The 17127-nt window shown below is 46.0% G+C and overlaps 1 protein-coding gene across 2 annotated transcripts in view; it reads right to left on the bottom strand.

Annotated features, from left to right (window-relative positions):
• The window catches only part of PBX1 (PBX homeobox 1), a 281478-nt gene that overhangs the window by 55203 nt on the left and 209148 nt on the right, over nucleotides 1-17127 (bottom strand). For both annotated transcript variants that reach the window (XM_082612858.1, XM_082612859.1), the window contains exon 3: nucleotides 1519-1763. In XM_082612858.1, the coding sequence (XP_082468984.1) occupies nucleotides 1519-1763 (245 nt within the window). The remainder of the gene's footprint in view (nucleotides 1-1518; nucleotides 1764-17127) is intronic.

Raw genomic sequence — 17127 nt, 5'->3', positions numbered from 1 at the left:
TATTTCTATTTTAAAATTTAAATTTTCTATTAAGTTGGCATTGCCTTCTACCTAGACAGTCATAAGTGGACGGTACAGGGTCTTCCACTTTTTGCTTTTTCTCCCCCTTCTTCTGTGACTCTTAAAAAAGAAAAGAAAGCCATAAACCTAACAATTCAATGAAAGTAAGTTAACTTAGAACTTCAGGACAATGTCACATCCAAAGAGATGACAACAAATATATCTGTCACCTAAATAATGGGAGGACAGCCTGATGTTAAGGGACTCCTAATAAAGTAGTATTGCTCATACTGACCAGAGGAAGCAATATTGATATGTAAATTCACATGTGGGGGCTTCCCTGGTGGCGCAGTGGTTAGGAATCCGTCTGCCAATGCAGGGGACCCGGGTTCGAGCCCTGGTCCGGGAAGATCCCACATGCCACGGAGCAACTAAGCCCTTGCGCCACAGCTACTGAGCCTGCGCTCTAGAGCCCATGAGCCACAACTACTGAGCCCACGTGCCACAACTACTGAAGCCCACGTGCCTAGAGCCTGTGCTCCACAACAAGAGAAGCCACCGCAATGAGAAGCCCACGCACTGCAGTGAGATGCCCACGCACTGCAACGAAGAGTAGCCCCCGCTTGCCTCAACTAGAGAAAGCCCGCACACAGCAACGAAGACCCAATGCAGCCAAAAATTAAATAAATGAATAAATAAATAAATTTAAAAAAATTCACATGTGTGTGTATGTGTGGGGGGGTCCTCCAGTAGAGAGGGGCGCTATTATAATTAGAATACTGTACAACATTTATATACTGTTCTATGACTTAAAGCCTTTCTTAGCCTTTCCTTCATATGATTTTTATGGCTCTTTGATATCCTAGACTCCAAATCCACAGCTCTTTGCCAAATACCACCAGCTTTTAGGGTATAGTATGTGGACCACTGGATCCCAGAGACCATTTAGTCGAGTGTCAGGACTGGAATTCAACTTTGTCTGACTCCAGGGGTCCCCTGAGACCCTCTACTTTTCTTATAGCGGGAGGTGTGCCTTGTATTGCATACCATATATAAAAAGCAGAACATGTTTGACTCCCATTTGAACTGAATCTAGGTAGAGTGAGGGACTTTAGTGTCCGTTCCCATAGGATTCCATGAGCACCATGACCCTCTGCTCATGACCCTGAGAGCCCCGGGGCTGCATGCGCATAGGGAAACACTCTGGAGCTCCAGGAACTGAGTTTTCCTTATATTGACTATGGATGTTTCCTGAAATCATCATTTACAACTTCCACTTTTTTTTAATGGCTTTATCTCTAGTTTGCCCGGGCTTTCAACAGTGGACACCAAGGACTCGGTGGGCTCAGGTTCAGCAAGTGGCTCTGGGGTGAGGCCGGAGATGCTGGACCCCAGATGTTAGTCTCCAGGAAAAGCTGCCTGCCTCGGCGCCCACAGGCCTGAGTTTCCTGATGCCTCCGCCCTTTCCCTGAAGGGCTGGGGGTGGGGGGTGCCCAGACCCCACAGGGCTGTGGTTACCTGCTCGTATTTCTCCAGCTCCGTGTGGTAGATTTGTCTGATCTGTGAGAGTTTGGCTCTGTAATCAGAATGCTCCACCGAGTTGTCGGAACCGGCGCCTCCAGAAGCTGCCGCCGCCGCAGCCGCCGCGGCCGAGCCGCCACCCTTCTCTGGCCCGGCCACCCCCTCCGCCAGCAGCATGTTGTCCAGTCGCATCAGCTGGGGGTCTGTTGGCTCTTCTTCCTGCGCTCCCCGGATACTCAAAACTGCGGGAAGACCCAAAAGAGTGGGGAGGTGTTAAGAGTAACCCAATGAAGCAAAGTTTAACAATAACAACAAAAAGCTCCCAGTGTGGGCTTCCCTGGTGGCGCAGTGGTTGAGAGTCCGCCTGCCGAGGCAGGGGACACGAGTTCGTGCCCCGGTCTGGGAAGATCCCACGTGCCGCGGAGCGGCTGGGCCCGTGAGCCATGGCTGCTGAGCCTGCGCGTGTGGAGCCTGTGCTCCGCAACGGGAGAGGCCACAACAGTGAGAGGCCCGCGTACCGCAAAAAAAAAAAAAAAAAAAAAAAGCTCCCAATGTACTGTTTGGCTAAGTCTCAAATTACTTGCAATATGGCATCTGAGCAATGGGTTGGAAAAAGAGATGGAGGAGGAGAAAATGCAAGGAGAGATTTGCTTTGTTCCCCAAGTTAATTATATCCCATCATATGAGGTACCTAGCATAGTCAAATTGATGGAGGCAGAAAGTAGACCGGTGGGTACCACGGGCTGCAGGGAGGGCGGGGATAAGGAGTTTGTGCTTAACCGGTACAGAGTTTCATCTTGGGAAGATGAAAAGTGTTCTAGAGGTGGATGGTGGTGATGGCTGCACAACAATGCAAATGTACTTAATGCCACTGGACTGTCCTCTCAAAAATAGTTATAATGATAAGTTTTAGGTTATGCATATTTTACCACAGTGAAAGAAATTTCAAATCTACAAAACAAAAATAATTATAGCAATGTAATTTTCACTTTCATCCCCAAACTGCCAAATTTTAATTCAAGGAAAAGCACTTCCTTCTTCATTTCTAATTTTAGATTTCTGTGAGGTTGTGGTTTTACACTCATTGACTTTGTAATATTCGATCAGCCTGAATTTTCATCTCCAAAATAATCTAAGCCAGGCAAATCCAGTTAATTTGGAGTGAAGTGTTAAGACCTCTCCCCTGGACTAGGGATTTCCATCTCCCCACATTGAGATCAATCTGTTCCGGGTGATAAGAACTCCATCCTGGTACAAACAAGGGTGAGGTCCTTTTAACAAGCTGTCTCAGGGATTCAGAGAAGCCGGTATTCTGATAGGATGGAGGAGGCTCAGCTCTGTTAGAGGCTGCTTTTTATTAAAACACCATGACCATTTGCGGGGGATGAGGGGGTGATTTGGACTGAAAGAGATCAAGTGATTTAGTAAATCAGCAGAAGAGCTAGGCAGTCTCTTTTTACTACCTTCATACAACCTGCCATAAAGTAAATCACTCATCTGAGCCCAGTTTACTTGTCAGCAGCCAAGTCTTTGTTGAGAGCGAACACGAAAAGAATTTCCAATTAAAAACAAATTGAGGGTAGGGAAGGAGGAACATGATTAAAGACAGAGGAGAAGGCGTCCCATGCTGGTTCACATCTTGGGGATGGAGATGGCAGGGTCTACGCGGCCTGGTGGGTATGTGAGCACTGGCGCAGCCAGAGAGTCCAGAACTGTTTCCAGCCAGGATGCATCTGGTGAGCACCACAGGGACGGTGCCAGGTGCAGTTGTCTCCTGAGCCCTAGCAAGGCAGCCCCACGGAGCTGTGACAGGGAAGGTGGATCTGAGCTCAATCCGAGGGGACATGGAGACATTCAGGACACTTCATCACGTATAATACCAGCATAACTGCTGGCTGTGTCCACACGCTCCTGGCTTCTAACAGGCATGACAAGAAGCAACCTTGGAAGTTGTTTCAAAGGAAAGCCCGATTCCTGTGCTAAAAGGAAAACGGCAGCTTTGCTTTCATGAAACAGGAGACAGTCAAGTGGAAGGTCAAGCCACGTGGACCAGGGGTGGCAGTTAGGGACAGGAGGATTAAAGGCACAGGGTAGGGACACGTGCCCCCCACACCCCATGAAGTAAGAAATGACAGGAGGAGGGAAGGGAGGACGCGAGGAAGGCAGTTAGCTGGGGAGGGAAGAAGGAAGTCCACCCTGACGCACAACAAGCCCACATTTCAGGACCCAGGTTCTCCTCTTGCATCTGAATTTTTAATATTCTGCTGCACTAAAAGAAAATTGCTACATTGTTAATGGCACAGGTTAGGGGATCCTGGAGGTTTATTTTGGACCTTTTTCCAAAGAAATCCTTCTTTTGTAATGGGAAACTGTCCCTTCAATCTTAGAATAATAAAGATTTAGTCATGTTATTCAGTTCCTTGAATTTATTTACTCAGATCTACAAAGCCCTCAGAAGAACATATCACCACTAACAAAGGTTTCCTTAAGAAAGGAAATGAATGCAGTGACCATTTCCTGAATACCAGTCCCTAAAGGTGCGGAAAAGAATGTGACCCCCCAAGCAGCTGGGCTTAGAGCCCAGGAACCCCTCCTTCCTGGCCTGTACAGCCCAGTGAATTCTACCAGGTGAGGGCATTTACATGGGGTTTATGGATGTTTCCCCAGTGAATTTTATTGAATGAATTTTAATTACTTTACCAACGAAAAATATCTATGGGCCATTTACAAATGAAAAAAGAAAAAGAAGATCAACTCTGAGCCATTCTGTAATTGTTGCACTTTTGCTTGATCATTAAAAAACTGGTGCTGAGGCAAAACTTGACACTAATATGGCCAGTGTATCCCAGAAGAGGCTGCAAACTTCGGCTGACGGGCAACCTCCCCGAGATGCTGAGGCTGCTAACACCTGAGCCAGGCAGTGATGCCTCCAAGTGCTTCCTCCTCACCACTCTGTAACAATCCTTCCTGACAGATCCAGCACTGACAGATCTTGTAATGGTTTCTGGTCGCAACAATGTTAGCAAAGCAAAAAATAATCATGTCATCTTAATGGTGAAGACATGCTTTCCTAGGGCTACCTAAACACTGCCTTACCTGAGGTGATGATGAGCATCGTCAGACAGCACCTGTGCCTAAGACTGACCTGCTCACCCCATTAGCTTGCTCCTCTAGCAAAGTTCAATTCGTTATGAGAGGAGAAAGAGAGGCAAAGAGATAGGCATGCACAGACCAAAGTGCTGGTTCTAGTTTTTCCAGGTACTAGGTAGGTGACTAGGTGGGCATGTTACTACTAGTATTTCCCATGTGCCCAATATTTACCTCTGAAAATATTTTCCCTTCCCAGCCTCTCTCAGTTGCACCCACGCCCATGCCCCACTTTTTCGTTTAAACAATCAACGGGAAGCACAAAACATCCACACAAACTCTGTACACCTACCTAATTAATATTTTTCTTGGTCTTGAAATCTAACTGGTTTTAAATGAAATAAGAAAGGAAATTGCTAAAGCTGGCCAAAGACACTGAAAGGATACAGCATAACCCCCCTACCCACCAAAGAAGTTCCAGGACTATCACAGAGGGTAAAGCCGTAATCTATACTGACTCTTTTTTTCCCCCCTCAGGTGTGAAAGATACATTTAGCTGGGGGAAAAAAAAACACACACGCACAGTAAGAGTGTTATCATTTCGCTTAGCTTTTATATAATTTGATGAATCCTGTAAACAAATACTCTTCAAAAAGAAATTTGGATTCACTAAGATTTCATATAATTGATTTCTAAATGTGGCCAAGAAGAAACTGGTATGCTAGAAATACAATGTACCATAACATCAGTGTTGCTTGCATTTATACTCAGAGTTCAGGACACATAAATTGGCCCCAAACCAGAGATTTGAAGAAAATAAAAGAACAGAAAAGTGTGGGAAAAAAAAAAAAAACAGTCTTCTCCAAATTACACCCTTTAAATTATACTCAAATGATTGTGAAAATAGAAATTTCAGAGTATGTGTCAGATCCACCACCATAACTGCACACACACACACACACACACATACACAATATAAGCAAAAGAAAACTTTCCTCTTCCACTATTTTACATGGAAGATTCTGTTTCTGAGGGTCTTGGGCTGTGTATGTGTGCTGGGCAGAGCCCCGGAGGGACCAATAAACAACACTGCATGTACAGATTTCTGCCCAGAAGGAGCAGCATCCAAATGTACCACTATAAAAATGGGTGTTGGGGCTTCACAACAGTGAGAGGCCCGCGTACCCCCCCAAAAAAAATGCGTGTTGAGATTCACTGGTACGAGAAACTGTTCGGCCAGGGAGTTTAAAAAAAATCCCACCAACATTAAATAAATAAATGAAAAGGCCGATATGTCTAAGCAGAGTGATGTTACCTATTTACTGCTTGAAGCCGGCACTCTGGCAAGTAGGAGACAAAATGATTATTTAAAAGCTCCTTTTTTATCTCTGTGGCACCATGCAGGTCTCAAATGAACCTTTCGCCAGGACACCAGATATGTTAACACTCACCCTCCAAGATCCAATTTCAACCAGCGGAGCTGTTACCTAATCCAGCAACCATCACATATGATCAGGTTCCTGCTCCCCTGATGGGTGTCCTGCACTCTCCCTAGCCCCCGCCCCGCTATGCTCCCCACCCAACAGCTTTTACTGAAACAGGTTTTAAAGGGAAAAATCCCCTGTTTATGCCAGTATATACAGGGTTTTAACAGTCAGATCTGTACACTTCCACTACCAAAAATGAAATCAACTGCAGTGGATTTGCTCTCCACGGAGGGTCACCCAAAAAGATATTTAACCCTTTTAGTAATCATTCTTCAATAGAGTTTCCTTCTCATAAATCTAACCCCTCATGGAAGAGACCGGCCAAGACAGGTAAGTGATGTATATAGAAATTGTCACATGCCCTTTCAAAAGCACCCAATGTCACAGTCTACCTTGCTGCCATCACTGGCCCTGGGGTTCTTTGGTGAACCTCACAAGATAAGGAGGCTGTCAGAGCACTGTCGGAGCTGCTCTCACAACTGGTCTCCTGCTGTTCTTTATTTATTTTTCTTCACACAAGGAGAAAAACAAACCAAACCCAAAGGCAGTTTCGAGATCCTTGGCAGGAGGGCCACGAGCCGGTTGTTTCGTCCTTGGCTGAGCTGTGACATGGATCCGGAGCAGCTCCAGACAACGCCCACTAGAGGGCACTCTTTCTTCACCAAGGACTGGTTGGACTGGGAGGGTCCGGCTGTTTCCTGGCCCAGGTTATTTCAGAGCTGGGGAAAATGCCCCCGCTTAGATTCGTACTTCCACGGGTGGGGCAGGCAGCAGGGGAGGAGGGCAGATCTACGGAGAGGGCTGTCTTCAGATTCGGACAGCAGTCCAGGGACCCAAAGCTGGGCTGAGAGATAGAGATAGACAGCCAACAGACAGGCGGTTTGGGAAAGGGCATAAGGCGTTCTCCCCAGGATGGGAGCCCTCACACTTTCTGGCCAACCTCTTTGCTTGATTTAGAGGCACAAGACTTAACCTCCACGCAATTGTTCCACTGTCCATGAGCTGTTCTTCAACACACATGACCAGGAAAGCTAGGGGAGGGAAGCTCTGCCAGCCTCACCCCCAGCCCTGCTCTGCCATCTCCCGGGGGGTCAGAACTTTGGACAGAAGTACTGGGACAGCAATCCGTTGTCCTTTCATTTTTTAGAAATAGAGCAAAGTGCCTGCCTCCTGGAAATATCACAGTTAACACCTTTTATTTGTTCAGAAAGTACTTGTGTGCAATGAATTGCATCACCTTATAAAACATGAAGAAATATTCCAAACTTAGATAGTAGATAACTGCAGATTACAAAGGCAAAGTAATCTCCCCCAAATCAAAGCAAATGGGACGGGGCTTCCCTGGTGGTGCAGTGGTTGAGAGTCCGCCTGCCGATGCAGGGGATGCGGGTTCGTGACCCGGTCTGGGAAGATCCCACAAGCCGCGGAGCGGCTGGGCCCGTGAGCCATGGCCGCTGAGCCTGCGCATCCGGAGCCTGTGCTCCGCTAAGGGAGAGGCCACAGCAGTGAAAGGCCTGCGTACCGAAAAAAAAAAAAAAAAGGGACAAGCCACGACTAGAATCTAGGTCTTCAACTCTTAGACGCTTTACCCTCTACTACAACGTTAGGATTCTGACTGTCACAAATGGTAGCCAAGTGGATGTGATTTCAATTCTGCGTATGTGTGCATGCATGCACACACAAACACAAACGCACACACAAAATGTCTTTTGCGGCCTAGGTCATGACTGACACTCTAGGCAGAAGACAACCAGATACGAGGTAGGGAAGGAAGTTGTTCCTACTGACTTCTTAATTTCTTTACAATTTCCTCCAAATCTGGTCCTCTTCAATTACTTCTTTTGGCCAATAGGACCATCATGATTACAGCCACTGAGCCGTGTGATAGAATGCCCTCTTCCATCTCAGCCAGAAAAATCCTATTTCAAATCTCAGCTCAAAGTCCTTCTCCATGAAACCGACCCAGACAACAGCTAAAAAGGAGCTCCCTTGCCTCTGAGCCACCAGGGCAAGTACTATCTACACCACAGCCACAGCACATCTCAGAACAACCAAGGTCACACCTGCTGCCTTGCGAGCAAGGCTGTGAGCTTCTGAAAAGCAGTGACAACCTGTCCTACATCTACGTATCCCCACTATGACCACACAGAGCCTCTGGCACTGAGCAGCTATTCACGCATCTCTTAATATATGAGAAAGAGGGAAGGAGGGAAGGGTGCAGGACGGTACTCTCTGATGATCTCTGCCTCAGTCCACTGTCCTTGGCGAGGCAGTTCCTTATATGGGCTCTTTCTCCCTCTGGTCCAGTTACAAGTTGGACCAGAGTCAGCTGCTAGTAGAAGGCCTTTCCCTCTGTCACCTCTTCCACCCCCACTTCAAAACCCTGTCAAATCAGCCTGAAAATTCTAAGTAAGCAAATCTACACAGTCATTAAACCAGAGCCTCCAGAACGCACAGCCTGGTATGTCCCCAGTAACCCAACATTATCCACCATGAAGGCTCTGGGTTTTGGGGAGAGCCTGGCACATGACTGGTACCTGGGGAAGAATTCCTGGGAGGGCTGACAGTGGCCCACAGTGAAGGGGCCACACATACCATGTGACCCAAAATGAGCCCTCTGAGGAGTGCTCAGTTCACTTACGTTACTAACTGCGTGCCTCTAAGGTGCCAGGAATGAGGTGGGTGCTGGGATTTCCAAGAATCATCAGACATGGGCTCTGGCTTCAAGAAGCCCAGGGTTTAGACTCCTCTAGTCCCTTCTTGCACGCTACACCAACTGCCCTGAGGCCTGTGGTGGGAGCATCATGTTGTCAGAATAGGTGGCTGGCAACCAAAAAAGTCCCAATGGATACACACCCTCTCTTCCTTCCTACAGTTTCCTTCATTTCCCACAAGCACACTTGCCCCATATAAGGAACTAGCTTGAGCTGAAAAATAACTACGACATAATTTGATTCTTCTGAACCAAAGGTGGGACCGACATCTGATGTTAGTAGCTTGAAGCTTAGGGTAATATGTCCCAATGTTTTTCACCCCCTAATTCTCAACCCCTTCATTTGTTTGATGGACAAGCGTTTTTGTGTGTTTTGAAGAGTCTGTCCATCCAACAAATGGAAATGATTAACAATGTGATTTCCTGAATTTTACAAACCAGCATTAGAGATAGCTGCCAGTCACTGCTTCTGGATGGCATGGAAGACGAGTTACCACCTGAGCGGAGACCATCCAGCCTAGGTGGAGATCTCTGAGGCTACAGTTGCCTGGAGCAGCTTTGTCAGATGAGAAGTCCAAGTTCATGGAGACTTCAAGTGTGACAGCCACCCTTGGACTGCCAGCTGTTTGTCTCTTAGCCCTTTAGAAGCTTAGGGACACCAAGGTTGGGACCCACGGGTCTAGGGTTTTCTTATGGCATCACCAGGGGTTTAGACATGAAGATAAGATGTCTTCTAGGCCTTTCAACTTTTTGTCTTGGTTTGTTAGGCAGGTAGACCAAGCAAGGAGACTTGAGGGCTTTAGTCAGTTGACAGCAAGACTTTGAGATTCCTCAAGAATTTCATCCCACAAATATTCACTGAGCATCTCCTATGGTACCAGGCACTGGTACCTGAGTTTCAAAATAAAATTGGTCGAGCAGGGACCTTAATGATACACTCATTTTTTCACACTTACCATCCACTACTACGTGCAAGGCTTTCTGAGAAGTTTTAGGGCAGGAGGTGAAAATCCAAATATATGACACTCTCGAGATGGTTTTACATATTTTTGTTGTTGTGGTGGTGGTTTATATTTTTGGGTCTTCTTTAGAGAAACATGCCTTGCTTTTCTTGTCATCCCTTTTTCTGGGCCAGGCTTTGGCAGCCCTGGTCACATGCATTTTCTACTTCTCAGGAAACACTCGGGCACGGATCCCGATCACACGTCCCCTGCTTGGCACACAGAGCCTCCTGGGCCAGCTGGCAGACAGCAGGCTCATGTGCTGGGCAGCAGACTCCTGCCTTCCTGGACAGGTGCCGGCTGCCTGGGTGAGGGGCATTGGGCCTTAATAGCTCTAGCTTGGACTGCTGCTCGGGGAACCCCTTGGCCTAAAGAGTTATTGCAGAAGTTGGTAGGAGGGCATGACGTCACACTGGCCTTGGCCTCAGACTGCCATGCTTAAAGGGGTGAGAAAAGAAGAAAAGCTCCCCGGGGAGGACCAGCACAGGGTGTGAGAGGCCCAGACGGCACCTGGTAGCCCATGATGCAAGAAACGGTTTCCTACCAAGTTGTACATAAAAAGCATGAGAAATTGGGAGCCATTGGTTGGCGGCTTGCTGTGCAATCCCAGAGATGCAAGCTTCTCCCTACAATGGTAGCTTCTCAAGGAAGTGACCACAGAGAAAGAAAGAGAGATTTCTCACTATTCTCTTGCCTTAAGATGAAAATATTCTGTAGCTTGGAGTCTCAATTAGGCACCTAGCACATTGCCTGCAAGTGCTAATTCATGACAGATTTCCTCTCCCATTAGATTTCAATATCCTCCCAAAGCGTAAGGACCCAAGCCCTCTTCTGTCAGCTCCATAACATGGCACGAAGGAAGAACACTGGTACAAAGCCAGGTCCAAGGCTCCCACTGCATGACCTTGTCTCCCTTAAGCTCAGTTTCTTTATCACCCAACAGTCAATAATATCAACCACACCATGATTCTTATTAAAGGATTAAATAAGGTTATTTTTACAAAAGCACGTGTCCGTGCTTGGTAACTGGTAGGTTTTCAATTGTTGGTTAAATCTAAATCAATTCCATCGATAAAGGTCCCTTTGGGAAGAATAAGAAAGCAAGATAGATTTAGAGTTAAGAGTTTGGTTTTTATATGTTAGGAATCAGCAAGGCAGAAGGAACCAGGCTCAGTTAATGAGTGTACAGACACACACACAGACACACACACACCCTACCTCACTGTGCTGTGCTTCCAAGGCAAGATCAGACTGACACCATCAAGCCCAGGAAATCGATCCTCAGCTCAAAGAATACATTTCAAAACGTCGTCTTCTTTTTTCTCCTCTTTCCCCCTCTTTATGTTCCTTTCTTGCTATTCTTCTTCCAAGCACATTAAGAATCCCACTTCCTCTGAAGCCTGATGTGTCCCCTCTTTACAAGAGCCCCTGGCTTTAGTCTACCTGAGCCAGAAAGCATCCTGACCTCACATTGTAAGACGCAATCCTCCTAGAAGGCTGAAAAGACCCTTCTGGGAACCACTCAGCTCTGAAGCAATCTCACCTTGTGTCAGACAAGCTAGCCTGGATATCCTCTTTAATGGCTGCTTTCAAATTTCCATTAAAAAAATAAATTATAACCAAAAGGGAGCAAAGATTCTATTCATGATCAAGGTTTGAAGAAATGTGTTTCAGTTTCGACTTTCGGGTGGGATTCAGACCTCACAGTCATCCCTTTCTGCTGGGGCATAGAGAAACCCCACACTCAAAATATTAAGATGATTGGATATTGCCACATTTGTATCATGTGTGATCTTATCTTCTTGACATCATTCCGCTGTCTTAGGACTACGAATTCTTTTCTAGCTCCTAGTGACTAGCAGTGACTTGCATATTTTCAAGTTCAATCATAGCAGAATTATTTTTTTCCTCCAACCTTCCAAACGATTTCCTCAGAACTAAGTTTGAGAAAAAGAGCATTTTGTTCCCACAAAAATCTTTCCAGTTTTTGAAAATTACAGAATAATTCAACGGCAGGGTTCCTAATACAATGTGCTGTTGATTTTGAGGGGTCCTTACAGAAGACAGTGATAACTTAGCTAACTTGCTCCATGATTATTTGCAATTCCACAAATCACAGAAGACACATACTTCTACTAATAGTACGCCTTCATCCTCTGGAGGAGGCTTACTCTCTAACAGGTGGGAAAGGGACACCTCTGCCAGATGACCTCCACAGACAGAGGTGTGCAGACCAAGGACAGAGGGATGTCATTACAGTTGGCAAACAGCAAATTCTAGTCAGGGTCAGACACAGGGCCTAGAATCAGGAAATGAGGTGAGACATTCTGGCTGTCTCCATCCCTTTGGCCTCTTTAACTTGGTCCTTCTACTTCTCCCTCCATTGGAACACAATTTCTTTGAATCTATAAGAGGAAGGAAAAGACTAGCTGAATCTCAGGACTACCGTTACCACTGCAACTAACACTGATAATAATAAGGTCACTTCATGTACATGTGTGCTTTAACTCTACTAATATTTTCTTGAGATATGAGATGTGATGGAGCATGTGTCTCTCTCCTGTATGGGACCCAGGAGAGGGGAAAGCTAGGAAAAGGGCCTGGCAGAGAGTTTTGGTACAAAGATGAAGGAAAAGGATGCTCTGCTGGTTTCTTCCAACACATTCCTCTCCATGGACACAGAACACTGATATTTAGTTAAGTTCAGGGTCACTGGGAGGAAAAACAATTTCCAGGTTCCCTTGCAGCTAGATGTGGTCATGCCCCCAGTGACAAAATTCCAGTTAGTGATAGATGAGTAGAAGTAAGATATAAAACTCCTAGGAACATCCTTAAAAAGAAGAAATGCCTTTCTTGCCGCTTTCTCTCTTCTCCTTTTGCTACCTGGAACATGAATATAATGGCTGGGGCTCTAGCAGCCACTCTGGACCATGAGTTGACCTGGGGAATAGAAGCCACACTAGGGAGAGAAACCAGATAGAAGTTCTCACATCCTACAGACCAGTCTGTGGTCACCTTCAGACTATATGAAAGTAAGAGAGAAATAAACTTGCATTTTGTTTAAGCCAAGTTGTCTTAGGAGTTGGGGAGGTTTTTGATTTGTTTTATTTGTGTTTGGCAGCTTAACCAATCTAAGCTAATAAAAGCTATTAAGAAAAAAAGAAGAAAGAACTCTAGAAGGCAGAGTGATTTCTTGTTGGGTAGAATGTTACAGAGGAAATTAGAAAGAGGCAGATTTAATAACTAGAGGCAAGTCACAGAAAAACCTGAGTAGCCACTGGGGAGAATTTCTCCCTGCAAAAAAAGAGAAGGTTTAGAACGGACAGAAAAAGCCTTGATCCTTAGAGGGGCCTCTCTTGGCTACCACTCAGGCTATTAGCAGAAGTGGGAGAAGATCTGGGAAGCCTGGAGTTTGGAGCGGGGGAAGGAGAGGCCTCCCGGTCAGGGTGTTGGATGGCCTGGAGGAGTGTAGTCTGAACCAGGAAAGAGAGGGGTGGGTGGTGAGGGGTGGCTGTGTGTGGAAACCAGCCAAGAGTACTCTGCCGCCTCTGTGATGAAGGAAGCAAAGTGGGGATTCCATCTTGACCAGAGGAAAGCTAAGGCAGACTAAACTGTCATCCTAGAAGCAAATGTAAGAGCAGGAGCAATATGTGAGACCAAGTTCTAACAGATGACTTTAGGCTGCTGGAACTTGCCCACTTACATACAGCTTGTATTGGGATATTTTCCTTACATAGTAAAATAATGTTTGTACTCTAACCAGCCTGCTGGGTTTGCCAGCTCCAGAGAACTGGAAGAGGAATACAGGAGAAGGGAAAGAGAAATCCCAGTGCAGCCCACTTAGAGAAGAAATCACCTCCATTCGCTTTGGTGGTAGCAGAAATTCCCCAGCGGAAGGACTCTGGTCTATTTATGGGCATCCCAGGTCCATTTCAAAACACCTGCCAATTAGCTTTCCTTTTTCCATGACCACAAACAACACCTGTGACCCCAGACAGTCATCTCACAAATGTACACAAGGTCAGTCAGGGTCCTTCAGGGAGAGTATGTGGATGATCCATCACCACTCTTTATAAAAACCACCCGAAGCACATGTCTTGCTGCTAATGAGTCACTGGTGTCATTCTCAGACACCAGGGGCTGCAGAATCTGCAGGCAAACAGGCTACAGGAGAAGCAAGAGGCTTTTTCTGCTTCTCAGAACTTTCCGAGTAGCCTCTGAAAGCACCAAGTCTTTTACAGATAAGGAAGGTTGGACGGCAGGACAGCCTGCTAGCTGTGTCTAGATTCTCATCCTGGGCAAGAGGATGAGAATGCTGAATAAGAAATGCTGGTTGTGGTGGTGGAATGGGGGGAGGACACTGAGATGATGAGCTCCAGATTGCAAAACATGCCTTCAGTCATCACTAGCCTGGTCTCAGCATAAAAGAGAAACATGTCATGGGGACCAAGAAAGGTCTTGGCTTAAGAGAGGCGTGACATTTCTGCTTTGGGGAAGAGTCCATGAAGCCATCATTTCCAATCTTTCCCATCTCAGCACCTGTGCCTTTCCTTGGGGAATGAACTCCGCGGTGGCTCTGAGCTCCTGGGCTGTCCTCCGTGGTGTCCCCTCTTCCCACCAGAGTCCACGTGGCCGAAATCTCGAAAACATAAACACCTGGCAGTCAAATGTGTTTAACTTTTCTTGCACTTGAGTGCAAGCATTCAAATTCTACCCTGAGCAAGCATTCTCAAATGCAGATTCAAGTTGCCAGGGGGACATCTTAAAGGAGAAGTCGATTTCAAGTAAATGATTGCAACTTATCGAAAATAATGTGCTACTTAGCGTCTGCGGCAAACATCCTGGCAGGCAGCGAGGGGAAGCAGCACTGAAGCAGATGGGAACGATTAGGCTCTGATTTTCAGTCGGGCTTTTTCTTGTTGGTGTTGCTTTTACATCCTGGTAAAATCAGGATGTCGGGGAGAGAAGAGAGAAGCGTTCTCTGGACCATTCCTTCCTTCTGTGTGCTTGAGATGGAGCCCCCCCTCCCCCCAAGAACTCTCACACAGGAGGTGCCCTCCCCCTGTGGGGAGGTACGGTGGTCATCATGACCATCATCATCAAAAAGCATTTAGCACCACAAGGCACTCGCTAAATACATCAACAGTTGACAGAGAGACAGATGATGGAGATCTTAATTTTCCTTTAAAGATCTGCCTCCCTGAGGCTGGGCCTTATTTACTGTGGTTCTTACTACACTTATCTGAAAAGATATCTTGTTTTCTCTTCTACTGAGTGAGCCGGTGTCTCTCCAACCCACAAAATATCTCTTAACTGTTTCACCAGGCTGATGTTACCATGGTCCTACTCAGGCCCCTCAATGATGGTACATCACTGGCAAACTGCATCTATTTTGCTGAGGACACTGAGGTACAGAGTGCTGATTGCCCAGCAAGTTCCCTGCAGTAAAGAGAGGAGACCCCACCTGTCTCCACTTCATCAGAGGCCCTTACAGGGTCTCATGCTCTTTGGGGTAACAGATACACAGTCATCTCAGAAGCCAACTTTGCTTTTCTCTTTGGGAGCTGCTTGCTTTCCAGTGACACTCTGACTCTGCCAGACTGGTCATGTCCACTTATGTCTAGTGACAGCCTTACAGCTCCGTTAAAACAAAAATCTCTCAGCCTGCACAAAGTGTTGCCAGCCTGCACAATTTCACCAACACGGCCATCCCAACAAGGACCCAGGCTGGTCTCTTGGTCAAGCAGTCACTCAACAAACATATGCCGAGTATCTACTCTCTGCTGGGTCCTGTATTTCAGCTGGAGAGACTCGACCAGAAATAAGAGAAGTCTTCAGAATCATGGGGGAAAGAGAAGCATCGGCTGATAACACAAAGTGAAAGTAATAGGTGTGTGGACAAATGGTACGGGAGCCATGGAAACAGGGATATTTTCTTGTGGGGGAATGAAACTTTGCAAAGCAATTTGCCAAAAATAAGCTCATTTGCTTGTACTCTCACCTGAACAATATGGGGTATTATTAACCCCTTTATTCAGATGGGGGAATGGAAGCACAGTAGACTCAGAAGGGCCCATGGGCACACAACTAGTTCTGCAGTGGACTCACTTCCAGGGCCTTCCCTCTACATCCCAGCCGCCTCCAATCTTAGCCGGGCTGGTAGCAAGCAAGGGCCAGCGCCCTGAAGAAAGCACAGGGCTGACCCAGGACGCTAGGGCCTGAATTAGCAGCTGGCAATTTTCACAGGTTGGAGGTCAGTGTGAACTTTCATGCTGCCTTTTGCAGAATTTCATTTCCTCTGCTCTCCTGAACCAGCCTAAACCAAGAAAAGCTACTAACAACACACATGTGGTTTTCCCAGGTTCAATGCCCTCTGTCCTATTATGTCTTAAAGTAAGCCGAAAAGTCACAGAATTGTTTATACACCAAAACCATCAGTTTGCAGTTGTGCAAACCTTTTTTTTTTTAAGCTGAATTTGTCTTCACTTCTTGTGACAGGAGATGTGGAAGTGAAATTTAAGGTGCTGTGGTGTTGCTGCTTGGTAATGTGTGGAGATGGGTTGCTGGTACATGACCTTGGTTTCAAGGTTTGATATCACACAGTAGGAGACACCCTCCAGTTCCAGGTTCTGTTCCCAATTTGCAAAGCAGAACTGCAGGGCCATCTCTCTGCCTTCATATGTTACCAAATGACACTTAGACTCATAGAAAAATGAGGAGAGAGGTTCTTTGATGTCCTCCAATGAAAGAAGCGCTTAGCACTTGCATCAAGACGGTTGAATGTAGTCTTCTCTCTCTTTTTTTGAAATTAGACAGAGATCGTTCAAGTCTTGTTTATAATATGGGGTATGAATGTGGAATAAAAGCAAAATTAAAATGTAAAAAATGATGGCTGAATGTGCATATATATATGTATATATATACATATATACATATATATATATATATTCATTTTGCCTGGAAAAAATTAAAAAGTTATAGAATTATTCTCAGCCTTTCCTTCTCATCTTCAAACATCTCAAACCCGTTATGGAACCATGACAACATTAGGAAAACAGCTAGCTAATTTAAAAATTCTGTAAACCAATGCAAATTCTGTGCATGCAGTTTCCCCGAAAACCAACTTTGGTTCCTGGAACCCTAAGGTTCCACTGACCTCCATGCAAGGCCAATTATTTGGATTATTTTGGCATTTATTAACTATGTTAGTAAAAGCTGTTTTAAAAAAGGGATGGAGCGTGGTGGCATTTGAAAGTGGCCGATGTAAGCCCTATACAGGGTATGAAACTACTACTTGGGCTTCCCTGGTGGCGCAGTG

Source organism: Mesoplodon mirus (assembly GCF_964341445.2).
Source record: "Mesoplodon mirus genome assembly, chromosome: 3".
Lineage (NCBI taxonomy): Eukaryota > Metazoa > Chordata > Mammalia > Artiodactyla > Ziphiidae > Mesoplodon > Mesoplodon mirus.
The sequence above is the reverse complement of the archived record's forward strand: the minus strand, read 5'-3'. Positions and strand labels throughout refer to the sequence as shown.